This window comes from Ranitomeya variabilis, chromosome 2, assembly GCF_051348905.1.
Source record: "Ranitomeya variabilis isolate aRanVar5 chromosome 2, aRanVar5.hap1, whole genome shotgun sequence".
In the NCBI taxonomy this organism is placed as follows: domain Eukaryota; kingdom Metazoa; phylum Chordata; class Amphibia; order Anura; family Dendrobatidae; genus Ranitomeya; species Ranitomeya variabilis.
Window position 1 is genome coordinate 937,144,109 of NC_135233.1, and position 24,132 is coordinate 937,168,240.

At 45.4% G+C, this 24,132-nt stretch overlaps 1 protein-coding gene across 1 annotated transcript in view; it reads right to left on the reverse strand.

Moving 5' to 3' along the window:
- Nucleotides 1-24,132, reverse strand: part of LOC143804006 (extracellular calcium-sensing receptor-like) — a 67,494-nt gene that overhangs the window by 36,438 nt on the left and 6,924 nt on the right. Inside the window, exon 4 of the mRNA XM_077281752.1 lies at nt 12,233-12,448. Within this exon, the coding sequence (XP_077137867.1) occupies nt 12,233-12,448 (216 nt within the window). The remainder of the gene's footprint in view (nt 1-12,232; nt 12,449-24,132) is intronic.

Below are 24,132 nucleotides of genomic sequence, written 5' to 3' on the forward strand. Positions count from 1 at the left end.
ATTCTGAGGAAAAAATTATGGAATCATGAAAAGCAAACAATCAAAAAAACACTCAAAAACATCACTAGTATTTTGTTGCACCACCTCTGGCTTTTATAACAGCTTGCAGTCTCTGAGGCATGGACTTAATGAGTGTCAAACAGTACTCTTTATCAATCTGACTCCAGCTTTCTCTGATTGCTGTTGCCAGATCAGCTTTGCAGGTTGGAGCCTTGTCATGGACCATTTTCTTCAACTTCCACCAAAGATTTTCAATTAGATTGAGATCCGGACTATTTGCAGTTAATTACATTGACCTTATACATCTTTTTTCAAGGAATGTTTTCACAGTTTTTGCTCTATGGCAGGATGCACTATCATCTTGGAAAATGATTTAATCGTCCCCAAACATCCTTTCAATTGATGGGATAAGAAAAGTGTCCAAAATATCAACATAAATTTGTGCATTAATTGAAGATGTAATGACAGCCATCACCCCAGTGCCTTTACCTGACATGCAGCCCCATATCATCAATGACTGGAAATTTGCATGTTCTCTTCAGGCAGTCATCTTTATAAATCTCATTGGAACAGCACCAAACAATAGTTAATGATGGCTTTCATTTAGCTTTTCTGTATGTAAATCCCATTTCCTTTAGGCAATTTCTTACAGTTCGGCCACAGACGTTGACTCCAGTTTCCACCCATTTGTTCCTCATTTGTTTTGTTGTGCATTTCCTGTTTTGGAGACATATTGCTTTAAGTTTCCGGTCTTGATGCTTTGATGTCTTCCTTGGTCTACCAGCATGTTTACCTTTAACAATCTTCCCATGTTGTTTGTATTTGGTTCAGATTTTATACACAGCTGACTGTGAACAACCAACATCTTTTGCAACATTGTGTGATGATTTACCCTCTTTTAAGAGTTTGATAATCCTCTCCTTTGTTTCAATTGATATTTCTCGTGTTGGAGCCATGATTCATGTCAGTCCACTTGGTGCAACAGCTCTCCAAGGTGTGATCACTCCTTTTTAGATGCAGACTAACGAGCAGATCTAATTTGATGCAGGTGTTAGTTTTGCGAATGAAAATTTACAGGGCGATTCCTGTTATGGTTCTCAATGGCAAGAGAACATAGCCCAGCAAACATAAGTACTAGCTTTTGGAAGGATGGAAACTAAACTGACCATGAACTAAACCTGCCGCACAACTAACAGTAGCCGGGTAGCGTAGCCTACGTTTTTTATCCCTAGACGCCCAGCGCCGGCCGGAGGACTAACTAATCCTGGCAGAGGAAAATATAGTCCTGGCTCACCTCTAGAGAAATTTCCCCGATAGGCAGACAGAGGCCCCCACATATATTGGCGGTGATTTTAGATGAAATGACAAACGTAGTATGAAAATAGGTTTAGCAAAATTGAGGTCCGCTTACTAGATAGCAGGAAGACAGAAAGGGCACTTTCATGGTCAGCTGAAAACCCTATCAAAATACCATCCTGAAATTACTTTAAGACTCTAGTATTAACTCATAACATCAGAGTGGCAATTTCAGATCACAAGAGCTTTCCAGACACAGAAACAAAACTACAGCAGTGAACTGGAACAAAATGCAAAAACAAACGAGGACTAAAGTCCAACTTAGCTGGGAGTTGTCTAGCAGCAGGAACATGCACAGAAAGGCTTCTGATTACAATGTTGACCGGCATGGAAGTGACAGAGGAGCAAGGTTAAATAGCGACTCCCACATCCTGATGGAAACAGGTGAACAGAGGGGATGATGCACACCAGTTCAATTCCACCAGTGGCCACCGGGGGAGCCCAAAATCCAATTTCACAACAGTACCCCCCCCTCAAGGAGGGGGCACCGAACCCTCACCAGAACCACCAGGGCGATCAGGATGAGCCCTATGAAAGGCACGGACCAGATCGGAGGCATGAACATCAGAGGCAGTCACCCAAGAATTATCCTCCTGACCATATCCCTTCCATTTGACCAGATACTGGAGTTTCCGTCTGGAAACACGGGAGTCCAAGATTTTTTCCACAACGTACTCCAACTCGCCCTCAACCAACACCGGAGCAGGAGGCTCAACGGAAGGCACAACCGGTACCTCATACCTGCGCAACAATGACCGATGAAAAACATTATGAATAGAAAAAGATGCAGGGAGGTCCAAACGGAAGGACACAGGGTTAAGAATCTCCAATATCTTGTACGGGCCGATGAACCGAGGCTTAAACTTAGGAGAAGAAACCCTCATAGGGACAAAACGAGAAGACAACCACACCAAGTCCCCAACACAAAGCCGAGGACCAACCCGACGCCGGCGGTTGGCAAAAAGCTGAGTCTTCTCCTGGGACAACTTCAAATTGTCCACTACCTGCCCCCAAATCTGATGCAACCTCTCCACCACAGCATCCACTCCAGGACAATCCGAAGACTCCACCTGACCAGAAGAAAATCGAGGATGAAACCCCGAATTACAGAAAAAAGGAGACACCAAGGTGGCAGAGCTGGCCCGATTATTGAGGGCAAACTCCGCTAAAGGCAAAAAAGCAACCCAATCATCCTGATCTGCAGACACAAAACACCTCAAATATGTCTCCAAGGTCTGATTCGTCCGCTCGGTCTGGCCATTAGTCTGAGGATGGAAAGCAGACGAGAAAGACAAATCTATGCCCATCCTAGCACAGAATGCTCGCCAAAATCTAGACACGAATTGGGTTCCTCTGTCAGAAACGATATTCTCCGGAATACCATGCAAACGGACCACATTTTGAAAAAACAGAGGAACCAACTCGGAAGAAGAAGGCAACTTAGGCAGGGGAACCAAATGGACCATCTTAGAGAAACGGTCACACACCACCCAGATGACAGACATCTTCTGAGAAACAGGAAGATCCGAAATAAAATCCATAGAGATGTGCGTCCAGGGCCTCTTCGTGATAGGCAAGGGCAACAACAATCCACTAGCCCGAGAACAACAAGGCTTGGCCCGAGCACAAACGTCACAAGACTGCACAAAGCCTCGCACATCTCGAGACAGGGAAGGCCACCAGAAGGACCTTGCCACCAAATCCCTGGTACCAAAGATTCCAGGATGACCTGTCAACGCAGAAGAATGAACCTCAGAAATGACTTTACTGGTCCAATCATCAGGAACAAACAGTCTACCAGGTGGGCAACGATCAGGTCTATCCGCCTGAAACTCCTGCAAGGCCCGCCGCAGGTCTGGAGAAACGGCAGACAATATCACTCCATCCTTAAGGATACCTGTAGGTTCAGAGTTACCAGGGGAGTCAGGCTCAAAACTCCTAGAAAGGGCATCCGCCTTAACATTCTTAGAACCCGGCAGGTAGGACACCACAAAATTAAACCGAGAGAAAAACAACGACCAGCGCGCCTGTCTAGGATTCAGGCGTCTGGCGGACTCAAGATAAATTAGATTTTTGTGGTCAGTCAATACCACCACCTGATGTCTAGCCCCCTCAAGCCAATGACGCCACTCCTCAAAAGCCCACTTCATGGCCAAAAGCTCCCGATTCCCAACATCATAATTCCGCTCGGCGGGCGAAAATTTACGCGAGAAAAAGGCACAAGGTCTCATCACGGAACAATCGGAACTTCTCTGCGACAAAACTGCCCCAGCTCCGATTTCAGAGGCGTCGACCTCAACCTGAAAAGGAAGAGCAACATCAGGCTGACGCAACACAGGGGCGGAAGAAAAGCGGCGCTTAAGCTCCCGAAAGGCCTCCACAGCAGCAGGGGACCAATCAGCAACATCAGCACCCTTCTTAGTCAAATCAGTCAATGGTTTAACAACATCAGAAAAACCAGCAATAAATCGACGATAAAAGTTAGCAAAACCCAAAAATTTCTGAAGACTCTTAAGAGAAGAGGGTTGCGTCCAATCACAAATAGCCTGAACCTTGACAGGATCCATCTCGATGGAAGAGGGGGAAAAAATATATCCCAAAAAGGAAATCTTTTGTACCCCAAAAACGCACTTAGAACCCTTCACACACAAGGAATTAGACCGCAAAATCTGAAAAACCCTCCTGACCTGCTGGACATGAGAGTCCCAGTCATCCGAAAAAATCAAAATATCATCCAGATACACAATCATAAATTTATCCAAATAATCACGGAAAATGTCATGCATAAAGGACTGAAAGACTGAAGGGGCATTTGAAAGACCAAAAGGCATCACCAAATACTCAAAGTGGCCCTCGGGCGTATTAAATGCGGTCTTCCACTCATTCCCCTGCTTAATTCGCACCAAATTATACGCCCCACGGAGATCTATCTTAGAGAACCACTTGGCCCCCTTTATGCGAGCAAACAAATCAGTCAGCAGTGGCAACGGATATTGATATTTAACCGTGATTTTATTCAAAAGCCGATAATCAATACACGGTCTTAAAGAGCCATCTTTCTTAGCCACAAAGAAAAAACCGGCTCCTAAGGGAGATGACGAAGGACGAATATGTCCCTTTTCCAAGGACTCCTTTATATATTCTCGCATAGCAGCATGTTCAGGCACAGACAGATTAAATAAACGACCCTTAGGGTATTTACTACCCGGAATCAAATCTATGGCACAATCGCACTCCCGGTGCGGAGGTAATGAACCAAGCTTAGGTTCTTCAAAAACGTCACGATATTCAGTCAAGAATTCAGGAATCTCAGAGGGAATAGATGATGAAATGGAAACCACAGGTACGTCCCCATGCGTCCCCTTACATCCCCAGCTTAACACAGACATAGCTTTCCAGTCAAGGACTGGGTTATGAGATTGCAGCCATGGCAATCCAAGCACCAACACATCATGTAGGTTATACAGCACAAGAAAGCGAATAATCTCCTGATGATCCGGATTAATCCGCATAGTTACTTGTGTCCAGTATTGTGGTTTATTACTAGCCAATGGGGTGGAGTCAATCCCCTTCAGGGGTATAGGAGTTTCAAGAGGCTCCAAATCATACCCACAGCGTTTGGCAAAGGACCAATCCATAAGACTCAAAGCGGCGCCAGAGTCGACATAGGCATCCGCGGTAATAGATGATAAAGAACAAATCAGGGTCACAGATAGAATAAACTTAGACTGTAAAGTGCCAATTGAAACAGACTTATCAAGCTTCTTAGTACGCTTAGAGCATGCTGATATAACATGAGTTGAATCACCGCAATAGAAGCACAACCCATTTTTTCGTCTTAAATTCTGCCGTTCACTTCTGGACAGAATTCTATCACATTGCATATTCTCTGGCGTCTTCTCAGTAGACACCGCCAAATGGTGCACAGGTTTGCGCTCCCGCAGACGCCTATCGATCTGGATAGCCATTGTCATGGACTCATTCAGACCCGCAGGCACAGGGAACCCCACCATAACATCCTTAATGGCATCAGAGAGACCCTCTCTGAAATTCGCCGCCAGGGCGCACTCATTCCACTGAGTAAGCACAGCCCATTTACGGAATTTCTGGCAGTATATTTCAGCTTCGTCTTGCCCCTGAGATAGGGACATCAAGGCCTTTTCCGCCTGAAGCTCTAACTGAGGTTCCTCATAAAGCAACCCCAAGGCCAGAAAAAACGCATCCACATTGAGCAACGCAGGATCCCCTGGAGCCAATGCAAAAGCCCAATCCTGAGGGTCGCCCCGGAGCAAGGAAATCACAATCCTGACCTGCTGAGCAGGATCTCCAGCAGAGCGAGATTTCAGGGACAGAAACAACTTGCAATTATTTTTGAAATTTTGAAAGCAAGATCTATTCCCTGAGAAAAATTCAGGCAAAGGAATTCTAGGTTCAGATATAGGAACATGAACAACAAAATCTTGTAAATTTTGAACTTTCGTGGTGAGATTATTCAAACCTGCAGCTAAACTCTGAATATCCATTTTAAACAGGTGAACACAGAGCCATTCCAGGATTAGAAGGAGAGAGAGAGAGAGAGAAAGGCTGCAATATAGGCAGACTTGCAAGAGATTCAATTACAAGCACACTCAGAACTGAAGGGAAGGGAAAAAAAAATAAAAAATCTTCAGCAGACTTCTCTTTTCTCTCCTTTCTCTGTCAATTAATTTAACCCTTTCCGGCCGGTCAAACTGTTATGGTTCTCAATGGCAAGAGAACATAGCCCAGCAAACATAAGTACTAGCTTTTGGAAGGATGGAAACTAAACTGACCATGAACTAAACCTGCCGCACAACTAACAGTAGCCGGGTAGCGTAGCCTACGTTTTTTATCCCTAGACGCCCAGCGCCGGGCGGAGGACTAACTAATCCTGGCAGAGGAAAATATAGTCCTGGCTCACCTCTAGAGAAATTTCCCCGATAGGCAGACAGAGGCCCCCACATATATTGGCGGTGATTTTAGATGAAATGACAAACGTAGTATGAAAATAGGTTTAGCAAAATTGAGGTCCGCTTACTAGATAGCAGGAAGACAGAAAGGGCACTTTCATGGTCAGCTGAAAACCCTATCAAAATACCATCCTGAAATTACTTTAAGACTCTAGTATTAACTCATAACATCAGAGTGGCAATTTCAGATCACAAGAGCTTTCCAGACACAGAAACAAAACTACAGCAGTGAACTGGAACAAAATGCAAAAACAAACGAGGACTAAAGTCCAACTTAGCTGGGAGTTGTCTAGCAGCAGGAACATGCACAGAAAGGCTTCTGATTACAATGTTGACCGGCATGGAAGTGACAGAGGAGCAAGGTTAAATAGCGACTCCCACATCCTGATGGAAACAGGTGAACAGAGGGGATGATGCACACCAGTTCAATTCCACCAGTGGCCACCGGGGGAGCCCAAAATCCAATTTCACAACAGATTCCATAATTTTTCCCCTATGCTTGATTAAAAAAGGTAACCGTTACTGACTACCACATTTTTTGTTCTTGATTTCTTTTAGTGTTTCTTAAAGCCAGAAAGTTGCCATTTGAAATGACTTTAGTTTTGTGCCATGTCTGTGATCTGCTTATTTTCTACAAAATTAAACAATGAACATCCTCCAAGGCCGGTGATTCCATAATTTTTGCCAGGGGTTGTATATCCTTGGGCAGACTCTCCTTTGCCAAATACTGAATCTCCTTGTAGGTTATTGTTTGGGGTATGTGTGGAGGTCTGCAATACTGTGGCCATAGTGCAGTGCCCACTATTGGAAATCCACACTAAGGCTAAGGTCACACTATCAGTATTTGGTCAGTATTTCACATCAGTATTTGAAAGCCAAAACCAGGAGTGGGTGAAAAAATCAGAAGTGTTGGATGTGATTCTATTATACTTTTTATCTGATTGTTCCTCACCTGGTTTTGGCTTACAAATACTGATGTAAAATACTGACCAAATACTGATAGTGTGACCGTAGCCTAATACCTTTACTACAAATATACGAGACATGTGGAGTTCCATTCACACAGACTGCAACTACATAAGAGATTATACACTCACCGGCCACTTTATTAGGTACACCTGTCCAACTTCTTGTTAACACTTAATTTCTAATCAGCCAATCACATGGCGGCAACTCAGTGCATTTAGGCATGTAGACATGGTCAAGACAATCTCCTGCAGTTCAAACCGAGCATCAGTATGGGGGAAGAAAGGTGATTTGAGTGCCTTTGAACGTGGCATGGTTGTTGGTGCCAGAAGGGCTGGTCTGAGTATTTCAGAAACTGCTGATCTACTGGGATTTTCACGCACAACCATCTCTAGGGTTTACAGAGAATGGTCCGAAAAAGAAAAAAAATCCAGTGAGCGGCAGTTCTGTGGGCGGAAATGCCTTGTTGATGCCAGAGGTCAGAGGAGAATGGGCAGACTGGTTCGAGCTGATAGAAAGGCAACAGTGACTCAAATCGCCACCCGTTACAACCAAGGTAGGCCTAAGAGCATCTCTGAACGCACAGTGCGTCGAACTTTGAGGCAGATGGGCTACAGCAGCAGAAGACCACACCGGGTACCACTCCTTTCAGCTAAGAACAGGAAACTGAGGCTACAATTTGTCCAAGCTCATCGAAATTGGACAGTAGAAGATTGGAAAAACGTTGCTTGGTCTGATGAGTCTCGATTTCTGCTGCGACATTCGGATGGTAGGGTCAGAATTTGGCGTAAACAACATGAAAGCATGGATCCATCCTGCCTTGTATGGAGCATCTTTGGGATGTGCAGCCGACAAATCTGCGGCAACTGTGTGATGCCATCATGTCAATATGGACCAAAATCTCTGAGGAATGCTTCCAGCACCTTGTTTAATCTATGCCACGAAGAATTGAGGCAGTTCTGAAGGCAAAAGGGGGTCCAACCCGTTACTAGCATGGTGTACCTAATAAAGTGGCCGGTGAGTGTATATACCATGGATATTGCATAGAATTCATCACTTTACATTTTTTCTATCTGGGATAAATGTTGTAAATAGTGATGAGCTAATATACTCGTTACCCGAGATTTCTCGAGCACACTCGGGTGTCCTCCGAGTATTTTTTAGTGCTTGGAGATTTAGTTTTCTTCGCTGCAGCTGGATGATTTACAGCTACTAGCCTGTTTGAATATATTATACTAGATGGTGGCCCGATTCTAACGCATCGGGTATTCTAGAATATGCATGTCCACGTAGTATATTGCGCAGCCACGTAGTATATTGCCCAGTCACGTAGTATATTGGCTAGCCACGTAGTATTTTGCCCAGCCACGTAGTATATTGCCCAGTCATGTAGTAGATTGCCCAGTCACGTAGTACATTGCCCAGCCACGTAGTACATTGCCCAGCCACGTAGTATATTTCCCAGCCACGTAGTATATTGGCCAGACACGTAGTATATTGCCAGCCATGTAGTATATTGCCCAGCCACGTAGTATATTGCCCAGTTACGTAGTATATTACCCAGCCACGTAGTATATAGCACAGGCCACATAGTATATTGCCCAGCCACGGAGTATATTGCCCAGCCACGTAGTATATTGCACAGCCACGTAGTATATTGCACAGCGACGGAGTATACAGCACACAGCCACGTAGTATAATGACGTAAAATAAAAAATAAACATATACTCACCTTCCGAAGGCCCTTTGAAGTCCTGGCCCTGTGTGCGGTGCATGCGGCAGCTTCCGGTCCCAGGGTTGGTATGAGCGCAGGACCTGTGATGACGTCGCGGTCACATGACCGTGACGTCATGGCAGGTCCTTCTCGCATACCATCCTTGCCACCGGAACCTGCCGCTTGCATGCAGCAGTCACCAGAGCGTCGCGAGGAGCGGGAAAGGCGGCGGATGGTGAGTATAGCAGGTTTTTGGTTTTTTTATTATTTTTAACATGACATATTTTTACTATTGATGACGCATAGGCAGCATCAATAGTAAATAGTTGAGGACACACAGGGTTAATAGCAGCGGTAACGGAGTGCGTTACACCGCGGCCCGTTACCGCTGCCATTAACCCTGTGTGAGCGGTGACTGGAGGGGATTATGGAGCGGGCGCCGGGCACTGACTGCAGGGGAGTAGGGGAGGGACTGTGCTCGTCGCTGATTGGTGGTGGCAGCTGCCGAGACCAATCAGCAACGCGGGATTTCCGTGACGGAAGTTGAGGACAGAAAGATGGAAGTACCCCTTAGACAATTATATATATAGATGTGGGGATTCCCTAGCAACCAGGCAACCCCCACATGTACTTAGCCTGGCTAACAGATGTAAATCATTCAGCTGAGGCGATGAAAACAAAATCTCCGAGCACTAAAAAATACACTGAGGACACCCGAGCGTGCTCGGGAAATCTCGAGTAACGAGTATATTCGCTCATCACTAGTTGTAAACTATAGAGGTACTTTTTTCATACCCTTTGTGCTTTTCAACTTGTGTTACTGCCGCTTTATCTCTGAGTTAATTGTCACTATCCTGCCCTCATCTTTACTTTTTGCCTATTTTCCACATGTTTTTCTATGAATTTTAAATGTGTATATTTTTTTCAAATAAAACTTTGTGCTTGATTTTAAGATGATGTAGCATTGACTCAGTGCTCTTATATGCAAACTTATATACACGTGGTTGGATACTTGTAATAAGACTATTTGCAAGGTTGTGGGTAATTTTTTTTAGAAGCATTAGGCTACGTTTCCACAATGAGTATTTAGTGCATTATTGATGTTGCAGATTGTTTTCAGCATTTGTGCACCAGATAGCTAATTTAGGTTACTTGTGTTTTTTCTATGCATTTTTCATATGTTTTTTTACCGTGTTTTTTTTTCTGCTGAGGTTTTTTTTCCTTTTGGCATGTGTTACACCCAATGATGGCGCACGTGGATGTGTGGAACAACTGTGTCACAAGGCTGGGTCTGCCTGGGAAAGGGGCTTAGCTAGGCGGCTACCTGGTGTTCACTTGTGCTCCTGATGGTGGAGACAGACTGGGCTGCATGTAGTCGCCCGATACTGCAGCTGCTGACCCCAGGGGTCAGGTATACTAACACTGATTAGGGTTAGGGCAATGTTCAGACACACCGATCTGGGATACTGGCTCAGGGTCTGGCCACATATGGACCAGGAGACAGTGTTCAGGTACTGGCTGCATCGGGACCAGGGGACTTCGGATTCAGGACTGGCCGCACCAGGAACAGGGGATAACATCAGACAACACCGGAACCAGGGGACAATATTCAGGCACTGGTCACACTGGGACCAGGGGACTTTGGGAACTTTACTGGCAGCAGCGGAACAAGGGATACGGGTTCAGGACATTTGCCGCACTGGGACCAGGTGACCTCACAACTGCACTGGTAAAACACCAATTACCTAATGACTCAACTTGTTCCTTGGCGAATCCCTAACGGAGAGGGAGTCTTTTATATATGATGACTCCCAGCAATTGGCTGGGAGCCATTTTGCAAGTGCTCACAATATATTAAATGCCTCTCAGCTACAAGCTGACGGCATCTACTATATGCGTGCTGCCCCTTTAAGAACAGGCAAGTACACGCGCACACAGAGCAGAAAGCAGGAAGCACGCCGGGGACCACGCTGATGGCCAGGGCAGTGAGTAAGCTGGAGGTTCTGCATGGGGGATGAAGGGGACACCATGCAGGGGTGTGGGCAATAGCACTACAGTATGTCATGTATTAAATAAAACTGCTTTGGTTTTGTTACATCCTGTGACTTAGCTTTGATAACAGTTTATTGACAAAATCATGTGTTTTAGTGCATTTATTCATTTATTTATTACAAGTGCATATTTTTAGTGCACACGATTACATGTATTTTTTAGTGCATTTCTGCACACAAATGTAGTATACATAGATATACATTATACACACATTTTAAATATACAAATACAGTATACATACACATACAGTATATATACACACATTCATAGTCACATATATAAGAAGCTCCCTACCTCAGCACCAGGTCATGGACCCCTCTGCCTCCACGCGCTTTCTTAGTTTTTGCATTGCTGTCATCATTCCTACTCTTTGGCCCTAAGTGTGTGCAGCATGCACACAAACCCCAAACCCCACCAAACCCCCAACCTCAGTGCTGCCCCTATGTGGAAAGCTACTGGGACCGGAGAGGCGTAGCAAGGGGCACATGGGTACACACCACACAGGACTTTAAAGCTCTGACTCACCTGCCAACAGCGTAGAATGCCATGAGGCTGCCAGCCACTGCATCATGTACTGATCCAACTTGCTATGAATGAGGGCGGTTGGATTGCTTGAAACGTATTCACTTCTATGTTCCCCTGTAGGTGTTTTTCTTCATTTTTTTTAATGGATCTTAAATAAAACAACTTTTGTATGCTATCTATGGATGGTTGTGCAGAAATTCCTCCTCTATTGCCAAATAATGTAGATATATTTGAGTTTCTTCAGAAACTTTGCTATACCATGCCTGTTGGAGAGACCTAAGAAGTCTTGAAAGCTTGCTTTACAACATCATTTATTTTTGGTAGCCATTAAAAGGTATGATAAATACAAGAAATTTATAATGATGAACGTATAACTTAAACATGACCTTGTCTGCTGATACAAGCTGCTCGATCTATAGGCAGACCTATCACTCCAGGGCAGTAGGCAGGGACAAGCCACCGAGAACCGTCCAACAAGTTTCCTGTGCAGCTCAGTACCCAGCATTCTTCTTTCAACTGACTAACACGGTACCAAACCCTTTTTTTCTTTTCATTTTAAATCTTTATGTATAATAGGGATTTAATTAGCGTAAAAAAAATTCAAATAAGAATCACACTTACATGTATTTACCTCTATACTGTCTCCCTGCCAAACTATGGTGTTTTTCTTCAGCCTCAAGTTTTCATTTCCAATAAATTCTCCTACATGAGCGAAGACACTGGATGCGTTGTCCCTTCTTTGCCAGTTCACTAAATCATATGTTGGGTAAGGATCCCCATTTTCATCAAAGCTTATTTGGTCACCAGCATCCATAGTAAAATTAACATGTTTCAGGTATTTCAGAAGCTAAGAATTAACAGAAGAATTAAATTAAAGTATTTCTTCAAACTATGAGAAATCCCTCCCACACAAGGTACAATTCTTAAAATAAAATCTCCCCAGATCAGAGATTGGATTATGCAGGGACCAACTTTGTTTTATATCCATCAAAATGACTCCCTCTACGGCTACATGTACATGATCTATTAATTAATTGGACCAAGAAGAAAAAAAAACCTATAGTATGAATCCTAAAATACTCTAAAGTATCAAATTAATTATACACTGAAAAAAACACTTAATGTGTTTTTTCAGTGTATAATTAATTTGCTACTTTAGAGTTTTTTAGGATTCATATTATACGTGTTTTTGTTTCTTCTTGGTCCAATTAATTAACAGCCAAGATAGAAAATAAAATATTAATTAGAAAACACAAAAATATAAAAAAGGTTTAAAATGGAGAATAATCACAGATAAGACAGAGAGATGGAACACTCGGACCAAAAAAATTATTCTGTGTAGCTAAGGCTACTTTCACACTAGCGTCGTGCACTGCACGTCGCTATGTGTCGTTTTGGAGAAAAAAACGCATCCTGCAAAAGTGCTTGCAGGATGCGTTTTTTCTCCATAGACTTTTATTAACGACGCAGTGTGACGCATTGCCACACGTCGCAACCGTCGTGCGACGGTTGCGTCGTGTTGCGTCAGACCGTCGCCACCAAAAAACGTTACATGTAACGTTTTTTGGTGCGTCGTCTGCAGCATTTCCGACCGCGCATGCGTGGCCGGAACTCCGCCCCCACCTCCCCACACCTCACAATGGGGCAGCGGATGCGTTGAAAAACAGCAATATACTACGTGGGCTGTGCAATGTACTACGTGGGCTGTGCAATATACTATGTTGGCTGTGCTATATACTCCGTGGGCTGTGCTATATACTACATGGGCTGTGCTATATACTATGTGGGCTGTGCAATATACTACGTGGGCTGTGCAATATACTACGTGGGCTGTGCTATATACTACGTGGGCTGTGCAATATACTACGTGGGCTGTGCAATGTACTATGTGGGCTGTGCAATATACTGCGTGGGCTGTGCTATATGCTACGCGGGCTGTGAAATATACTACGTGGCCTGTGTTATACACTATGTGGCCTGTGTTATACACTACGTGGACTGTGTTATACACTACGTGGGCTGTGTTATACACTATGTGGCCTGTGTTATACACTATGTGGGCTGTGTTATATACTGCATGCGTGGGCTGTTATATACTACGTGAGCTGTGTTATATGCTACGTGAGCTGTTATATACTACGTGAGCTGTGTTATATGCTACGTGAGCTGTTATAAACTACGTGGCTGTGTTATATGCTATGTGGGCTGTTATACACTCTGTGGGCTGTGCTATATACTCAGTGGCTGTGCTATATACTCCGTGGGCTGTGCTATATACTCTGTGGGCTGTGCTATATACTACGTGGCTGTGCTATATACTACGTGGCTGTGCAATATACTACATGGCTGTGCAATATACTACGTGGCTGTGCTATTTACTACGTGGGCTATTATATACTACATGGCCGGCCGCGAACAATCAACGACAGGCGAATCCTGTGTATTCAATGTATTATTCTAAAATCTTCATAAATAAACTACATACATATTCTAGAACACCCGATGCGTTAGAATCGTGCTACCATCTAGTGAGAATATAAAGTACAGACATAATGCAGGTAATTATTGCCAATATATACAGTGATTTATGTAAACATTAATGAAAGAGTACCTATGCCTCCATAAGCCATATATATGTGCCAATGCGTATATCAATTAAGTAAAGATCATATCATAATCTTGGACGAAGCATCTATATGCGAAACGTACGTTGGGTGTGGTAGACGCTCGGACCTGTGGCTACTTGAGGTATGGGCTCTTGCTTATGGTATGATCTTTACTTAATTGGTATACACATTGGCACATTATTATTATTAAATGCTATGGATATATTTTTCTATGGCACTATAAAACTTTGCTCATACCCACTCATCCTGTGTTGTTTAGCTACACAGAATAATTTTTTGGGTCCGAGTGTTCCATGTGTCTTATCTGTGGTTATTCTCAGTTTTATACCTTTTTTATACTTTTGTGTTTTCGAGTAAAAAAATTATTTTATTTTCTATCTTGGCTACCACTTAATATGTTTTTTTTTGGTGTATAATTTATTGGACCAGTGATATTCGCAAACTATGTCTGTCTATATAGCTGGTGTTGTTCTGCTAATTTACACGCCCTAGTCAGGTCTGTAAATCTGAGGTCGATGTGAAAAACAGCCCATATTAACTAGAACACAGGCTAATATTGGGTCCTTGTGCTGTCCATTTTCCACACAGAGACCACATGGGCCAAAAATAAATTTCCTGTCAATGCTACTCGTGCTGCTCAAACCACGGGCAGCATGATATAGACATTGGTTGTATTATTGCTGTCATGTAAGCATTTTCGAGAAAACATATGTTGAAAGGGCAATAAGGGACCATGAGACTCTGATGACTAGTTCAGTAGGTTGAAGAGTAAAAAGGAAGCGCACACAACTGGTAAAGAGGAGGAGCTGAACTGGACATGTCCAAGATTCCATATATAAGAGTTAAATCAGCCGCACTCTCAAACATTTGCAAAATTATTTAATTTGTGCAAATTTAGCACCACAATGAAGAAGCAAAAAAAGTAAATGTGAATGGCAAAAAACATTAAGTAGCGTTCAGTGTTGGCATTAGGGGCAGGCAGACCAGGCAGCCACCTAGGGCCCCCGCTCATCCAGGGGCCCCCAGCCAGTGGATGCTATAGGACCCCTGAGTAAGAGGGGTCTGGTGCCGCCCCCTCCCCACATCGCGCATTCAACTTATCGGCATCATAGATGCCGATAAACTTGAAAGCAGTGATGAAGGAGAGAGCCTCATGTGAGGCTCCCTCTCGCATTACTCCCTCTCTGTCTCTGCCTGTGACTCAGCATGTTTCAGCAGTGGAGCTGATGAGACGATGAGATGCTCTGCAGACGTGAGAGCAACTGGGGAATGAGGAGGAGAGGTAAGTGTGACGGGGTGTACGGCAGAGCAAGAAGGGACAACAGGCCAAGGGATGATTCCACAGATTTATTATCAAGAACGCTGGAACAACACAGGCAGGTAGATCTACAGAGTCCACAATTAGTCCAACGGAACAGGTTCGGGGCACCTCCCGATAATCCTTGTGCCAGCTAACAAAATTATAGTCCACACGAGTCCAAGAGATCCCAAACAATCTCACGAATGACGAGATATGGCCTCAGCTCAAGTCTCGCTTCCGCAGTCACAGATGAACGTAGGGTCTTGCCTCAGCTAAGAATCCCCACTCCTTCTCCTTCCAGCATCAACTCACATCTGATCTCAACATAAGAATGGATTGTCTGAGCTCCTGGGATCCGCCCATGAAGGGGGTAGGGGTCACATCTTCTGTTCAATGGTTGAGTTCACCAGAAGATTCTATTTTGGTCAGCTCCACATAGTCTAAGTAATATGTACATTTGACTAGCCACCTGCTGTGAGGAACAATGGCTATTCCTTCCTAGTGATGTTGACAAAGCTTAATTACATTATAGCTTAGGGCTGCAAGTATTGGGGGAAGGAGACATTTTGTTACAGATTGACTCAAAGCACAAGAAAATACATATGATTCAAATACAGGACAGGGCAAAAGTACAGATCATGACAATCCCTTCCCCTCCCAATTTGTGTATGTGCTAGGGACCTCTACAGGTCGCTGGTTAAGTACACACAGGCAGAGCGTAACTTACATGTGGCTTCATGCAGCCACGAATTGGCATTGTAGCTCTCCCACATCATTGCCCAGGAGAACATCTGCAGGCAGACCTCCCATCACCCCAACCAAACATCGCCTGACCCCAAAACCAAAGTTCAGATCCACAGTGGTTGTGGGAATAGTCCTCCAATGTCCACCAGCCAGTTCAATAACAATCCCAGGTCCTCTATGGATTGCCTCAGGCCGAACCACTCGGGGATCAGCCAGTGTGAGGAAAGCCCCCGAGTCACAAAATCCAATAAGTCTCTGTCCATCCAGCACGACCTCCTGCAAGTGCTTACTTCGATGAGCAGACGTCATCATAGCTGCAGGTCGCACCCCATAAACTCCTAGGGGTGCAACATGGGTGGGTGAGGCACTAGGCCAGTCCTCACGTAGTGGTGACACGTCTTCCTCCATGGCACTTGGCTGTACATAATTAATAATACGACTGGGTACAGGATCAATCCTCATTTGAACAGCTGGGCAGGAGGCTTGCAGATGCCCCGGCTGCCCACATCGATAGCATCTGTGCTGGGTCTCACTCCATCCAAGGCGTCCTCTTGGGCGAGGGGTAAGGGAACCTGGAGGCCGGCTCCCACCTGAAGGTGTGGTAGGGGTTTGAGGACGACTCCTCCATGGGCTGGCTGGGCATGAGGCCTGCAGATGCCCCGGATGCCCACAACCATAACACCTGCGCTCTGCTACTTCCTCTCCTCGTCGTATTCCAGAAAATGCAGTAGAAGCAACTGGAGGCACATTTACACGGGTATCAGCATGAGGTGGTGGCTTAGAGGAACGGGGAACAATGGGGACAGAAGAACTGGGGGCCACCGATGTTGTGGAGCTGGTAGGTGTCTCTTGATCCTCTAACAGAACCCTCCACTGAGGCTTGATGGTGAGAGCCTCATCAGCGAGAGATGCAGCTTCTTCCACTGTCGCTGGTCTTCTCTCACGCACCCATTCCCGGATCTCAGCAGGGCACTGGAAGTAAAACTGCTCTTTTAGGATAACCTGGAGAAAGGTCTCCCAGGTTAAGGCCTCCTCTGCTTCCAGCCAGTGATTACATATTTGTTTGAGTCTGTGGGCATACATCTTGAAAGACACTTCCTCATTGCAGGCTAAAGTACGGAACTGAGTCCTGTAAGTGTCTGGCGTCACAGCATAATGTTCAAGAATAGTCAGTTTAATCTCCGCATACTCACAGTTCTCTCGAGGGCCCATAGCTCTATAGGCTGCGGCAGCTCCACCCTCTAAGAGCCCCACCAGATGTCGGACTCGCTCCCTGTCCGGGACTTCCATTAATCGACACTGATGCTCAAAGTCCTGGAAGAAATCCTCAATGTCACCTGAAGCCTCATTAAACGGCTTGAAGTCTTTGCGGGACACTCTGGGGAGTTCCCTCATGGTGGGTGCTGGGGTTACAGTCTGTCTGGAGCTTCTAGCTGCTTCCAAAGCGATCTGCCTCTCCAGCAATGCCATCTCCTGAGCTCTGTCCTCGGCTCTGTGAATGGCCTCCCTCTCTCTCTCCTCGGCTCTGTGAATGGCCTCCCTCTCTCTCTCCTCGGCTCTGTGAATGGCCTCCCTCTGCCTCTCCTGAGCTCTGTGAATGGCCTCCTTCTTATCGGCGATGGTGAGCTCCTCTCCCAGCAATGCCAGCTCCTCCTCGTACCATACAACCCACTGACTTTTGTGGGTATTTACCTCCGGCTGCAGTCTTTCCTCCATTTGCTGTGAGGATCCCTCCTCAGCGTCATCTTGCAGGCGAACTCCTTCCAAAGCCTCAATTAGCTGCTCCTTGGAGAGTCCTTTAAAACGGACTCCTACATCACGGGCCTTTGATTGTAGGCTCCCCAAAGTCCAGTTCTTGTACTCTGCGGTGCTGGTTCCAGACGTTGGGCCATTGTCCTCCATTCCTTCTGCTCTGATCCCGCTGCTTGCCACCAGTTTGTGACGGGGTGTACGGCAGAGCAAGAAGGGACAACAGGCCAAGGGATGATTCCACAGATTTATTATCAAGAACGCTGGAACAACACAGGCAGGTAGATCTACAGAGTCCACAATTAGTCCAACGGAACAGGTTCGGGGCACCTCCCGATAATCCTTGTGCCAGCTAACAAAATTATAGTCCACACGAGTCCAAGAGATCCCAAACAATCTCACGAATGACGAGATATGGCCTCAGCTCAAGTCTCGCTTCCGCAGTCACAGATGAACGTAGGGTCTTGCCTCAGCTAAGAATCCCCACTCCTTCTCCTTCCAGCATCAACTCACATCTGATCTCAACATAAGAATGGATTGTCTGAGCTCCTGGGATCCGCCCATGAAGGGGGTAGGGGTCACATCTTCTGTTCAATGGTTGAGTTCACCAGAAGATTCTATTTTGGTCAGCTCCACATAGTCTAAGTAATATGTACATTTGACTAGCCACCTGCTGTGAGGAACAATGGCTATTCCTTCCTAGTGATGTTGACAAAGCTTAATTACATTATAGCTTAGGGCTGCAAGTATTGGGGGAAGGAGACATTTTGTTACAGATTGACTCAAAGCACAAGAAAATACATATGATTCAAATACAGGACAGGGCAAAAGTACAGATCATGACAGTAAGTATTGTGTGTGTCTGCATTATAGTGTGTGCCTGACTACATTATAGTGTGTGTGCTGCACGATAGTGTGTGTGGGGGTACTGCTCTATACTGTGCATGGGGGACTGCACTATACTGTGTGGAGGGTTGCACTATACTGTGCATGTGGGGGGCTGCATTGTACTGTGTGTGGGGCTGCAGTGTGTGTGCAGGCTGCACTATACTGTGTGTGGGTGGCTGCACTATACTGTGTGTGTTTGTGGGGGCTGCATTACACTATGTGTAGGGCTGCATTATACTCTGAGGGGGCTGCTTTATACTCTGGGGGGCTGCATTCTACTGTGTGAGTGTGGGGCTGCATTATAATCTTAGTGAGCTGCATTATACTGTGTGGGTGGGCTGCATTATACTGTGTGTGTGAGGGCTGCACTATACTGCGTGTGTTTGTGGCGGGCTTCATTATACTGTGTAGGACAGCATTATACTCTGAGGGGGCTGTTTTATACTCTGAGGGAGCTGCTTTATGCTCTGGGGGATGAATTATACTGTGTGTGGGGGGTTGCATTATACTGTGTGTGAAGAGGGCTGCTTTATACTGTGTGTGGGAGCTGCACTATACTATGTGTTTTCGTGGGGGGGCTGAATTATACTGTGTGGGGGTGGGGCCTGCATTATACTGTGTGTGGGGCTGCATTATACCCCGGGGGGCTGCATTATAATGTGTGTGGGGGGCTGCATTATAATCTTAGCGAGCTCCATTATACTGTGCGTGTGAAGGGGGCTGCACTATACTGTGTGTTTGTGGGGGTGGGGACTGCATTATACTGTGTGTGTGGGGTTGCAATATACTCTGAGGGTGCTGCATTACAATCTGAGGGGGCTGCATTATACTCTATGAGGAGGCTGCAGTATACTCTATGTGGGGGCTGCAGTATAATCTATTAGAGGGGCTGCAGAATATTCTGAGGGGCCTTCAAGTTTTCATCCTCCCATTATACTCTACCAAGCACCATGGGTAGTGCATTTTACTATATGTACTATATGGGACCTGCATTATACTGTATTGAGGACTATCTGTACCAATCATTCTTCCTCAGCCGGAGTAAGGGTAGGTGCACACGGTCAATATATGATGTGGGGGTTGGACATTGTGTACTTGTGCAGCATCCATATGTTACAGCATAGTGGATGGGATTTCAAGGAATGTCCACTATGCATGTACAGATGCCCGCAGTTCATCCGCAGATACAGATATGCGGCACGTCTTTCCAGACCGCAGCATGTCAATTTATTTTTATTTAAATTTCACCCGTATAATGTATTGGACGCAGTGAATCCACACGGTTCAATGAACACATGCGGATTCACCTGCGTTCAATAGTCGGCAATGGACATGTGCTGCATCCAAAGCGCTGCCAATTACTGAATGTGTGCACCTACCCTAAAGAGGCCGCTAAACAAGCGTCAAATGACTTCAATATTCAATATTGTCGATCGTGCTCGTTTAGCAGCCTGAACTCAGCGCTTGCAAATACAACAAAAATGTTTGTGTGAGGCTTAGGCCGGCCTCACACTGGGCGTAAGACAATACGCCATGTATTATACGTCCGTACTACGGCCGTAATACAGAGAAATGTTCCCAAAATATTGATCCGTAGTCAGGGTGTGTCAGCGTATTTTGCGCATGGCATCCTCCGTATGTAATCCGTATGGCATCCGTACTGCGAGATTTTCGCGCAGGCTTGCAAAACCGACATCTAATGGATTTATGTGCTCAAATGTTCGGGAAAACATATATACAGTATATATATATATATATATATATGTCATTGAGACACATATATATATATATTCTGTATTTAGATTTCATTCAGCGCGATATGTGTTAAAAGCCGGTAATTCAATTGCCGGCTTCTCATTTCTCCTGCACAAACCCGACAGGATATGAGACATGATTACATACAGTAAACCATCTCATATCCCCTTTTTTTGCATATTCCACACTACTAATGTTAGTAGTGGGTATGTGCAAAATTTCAGCGCTGTAGCTGCTGAAATAAAGGGTTAAATGGCGGAAAAAATTGGCGTGGGCTCCCGCGCAATTTTCTCCGCCAGAATGGTAAAGCCAGTGACTGAGGGCAGATATTAATAGCCAGGAGAGGGTCCATGGTTATTGGCCCCCCCGTGGCTACAAACATCTGCCCCCAGCCACCCCAGAAAAGGCACATCTGGAAGATGCGCCTATTCTGGCACTTGGCCACTCTCTTCCCACTCCCTGTAGCGGTGGGATATGGGGTAATGAAGGGTTAATGCCACCTTGCTATTGGAAGGTGACATTAAGCCAGATTAATAATGGAGAGGCGTCAATTATGTCACCTATCCATTATTAATCCAATTGTTGGAAAGGGTTAAAACACACACACACATGATTTCAAAGTATTTTAATGAAATAAACACAGCGGTTGTTGTAATAATTTATTGTTCTCTCAATCCATCAGGAACACCCTCGCTTGGAAAAAATAATAAACGCACAAGATACATACCTTCTGGTGAACCGTGTCGTCCCACGAAGTAATCCATCTGAAGGGGTTAACTAATATTACAGGCACGAGCCCTGCTAAATGCAGCTGTGCTCCATGCCTGTAATCCCCGGCGAATAAATGAAATGTAGGTCATTGACCTACATTTCCTTCAGTCGCGGTGATGCGCCCCCTGGTGGATGTCCTCATATGACCTGGAGCGTGGGAAAAAGTTCCCAGGCTGCAGTTCATGAGAACATCCAGCAGGGGCGCATCACCGCGACTCAATGTAAGTATAGATCACTGCTTTCCTTTCAGCACCCGGGGGATTACAGGCACGGAGCACAGCTGCATTTAGCAGGGCTCCTGCCTGTAATATTAGTTAACCCCTTCAGATGGATTACTTCGTGGGACGAGACGGTTCACCAGAAGGTATGTATCTTGTGCGTTTATTATTTTTCCAAGCGAGGGTGTTACTGATGGATTGAGAGAACAATAAATTATTACAACAACTGCTGTGTTTATTTCATTAAAATACTTTTAAATCATGTGTGTGTGTTTTTTTTAACCCTTTCCAACAATTGGATTAATAATGGATAGGTGTCATAATTGACGCCTCTCCATTATTAATCTGGCTTAATGTCACCTTCCAATAGCAAGGTGGCATTAACCCTTCATTACCCCATATCCCACCGCTACAGGGGAGTGGGAAGAGAGTGGCCAAGTGCCAGAATAGGCGCATCTTCCAGATGTGCCTTTTCTGGGGTGGCTGGGGGCAGATGTTTTTAGCCAGGGGGGGCCAATAACCATGGACCCTCTCCTGGCTATTAATATCTGCCCTCAGTCACTGGCTTTACCATTCTGGCGGAGAAAATTGCGCGGGAGCCCACGCCACAATTTTGCAGCATGTGTACTAAGATAAGACGCTGTTTTTTATTGCATAATCGCCAAGATCAGTCCCCCAGTGTGGAAGTGTAATTACCAAGATTCATGCAACAGCATTGTTAGCTACCCGATACAGCCTCATACGATAGTTCAGGCCTGCACAACATGATGTCTGCGAGCCACATGCAGCCCACCAAAGGATGTTTTATGGGCTGTGGAGAACTGGAAGACTCCTATTCTCATCTCCCTATTTTCAATTGAATGCTCAGCTTTCAGATGCGAATACAGTTAATCATCTCAGTACTGGGACTGGGGCAGAGCAGCGCTCGTCAGCCCGGCCCTGAGCCCACTCTGTGGCCACATCACACTGCTGCATAGGAGGCAAGGATGCGACTGGAAACATTAAGCACTCCTGAAGAACCCGAAGATTAAATATCCCATTGTAGGACGAAGGGGGTTGCTGTTATTATGTGGCCACATTATTGGGCAACAGAGAAGATGATTGTGAAGGAGGCACAGTATGTAGAGGGGCAGGTTATGTGGGGAATATTATGGAAATGAGCTGGTGGGGGAAATGTTATGGAAGGAGCTGTGCTGGGGGAATTTTACACAAAGGAGCTGTGTGTGGGGAATATTATGTAAAGGGGCAGTGTGGGGGAATATCATGGAGAGGAGCATTGTGGGGGAAATATTACTGAGAGAATCTGTGTGAGGAGAATATTATGGAGAGCAGCAGTGTGGGGAGAATATTATGGAGAGGAGTTGTGTGGGAGGGACATTATGGAGACTGGCAGTGTGGGGAATATAATGGAGAGGAGCTTTGTGGGGGGAATATTACTGAGAGAATCTGTGTGGGGAGAATATTATGGAGAGCAGCAGTGTGGGGAGAATATTATGGAGGGGGCTTGTGTGGGAGGGACATTATGGAGACTGGCAGTGTGGGGAATATAATGGAGAGGAGCTTTTTTGGGGGGGGGAATATTACTGACAGAATCTGTGTGTGGGAGGGACATTATGGAGACTGGCAGTGTGGGGAATATAATGGAGAGGAGCTTTGTGGGGGGAATATTACTGAGAGAATCTGTGTGTGGGAGGGACACTATGGAGACTGGCAGTGTGGGGAATATAATGGAGAGGAGCTTTGTGGGGGGAATATTACTGAGAGAATCTGTGTGAGGAGAATATTATGGAGAGCAGCAGTGTGGGGAGAATATTATGGAGAGGAGTTGTGTGGGAGGGACATTATGGAGACTGGCAGTGTGGGGAATATAATGGAGAGGAGCTTTGTGGGGGGAATATTACTGAGAGAATCTGTGTGGGGAGAATATTATGGAGAGCAGCAGTGTGGGGAGAATATTATGGAGGGGGCTTGTGTGGGAGGGACATTATGGAGACTGGCAGTGTGGGGAATATAATGGAGAGGAGCTTTGTCGGGGGAATATTACTGACAGAATCTGTGTGTGGGAGGGACATTATGGAGACTGGCAGTGTGGGGAATATTATGGAGAGGGGAAGTGTGGGGAGGATATTTTGCACAGGAAGCACAGTGAGAGGCAATTATATTTTCAAGGGTGCAGCATGAGAGATATCTCTATTTATGGGGCAGTATAATGATATGACAAGCTGTGGACATGAAATCTCATCACGGAGTCTGTACTACATGGAGGCAAAAGGGATGGGAACGACTCCAGACAGAGAAGATGTGACGTATAATTACCTGCATGCAAATGTTTATTTATGATCCTTTCTGTGTCTCACCAGTACTGTAGTTCCAGTATGGTCCACAGTCTGATGATGGCTGATAACCACAACTCCTAGGTTCTCCTTACCATTGTTAAGGACATACTGGGAGTTGCAGGTTTAAGTGATAGCTGTGTACA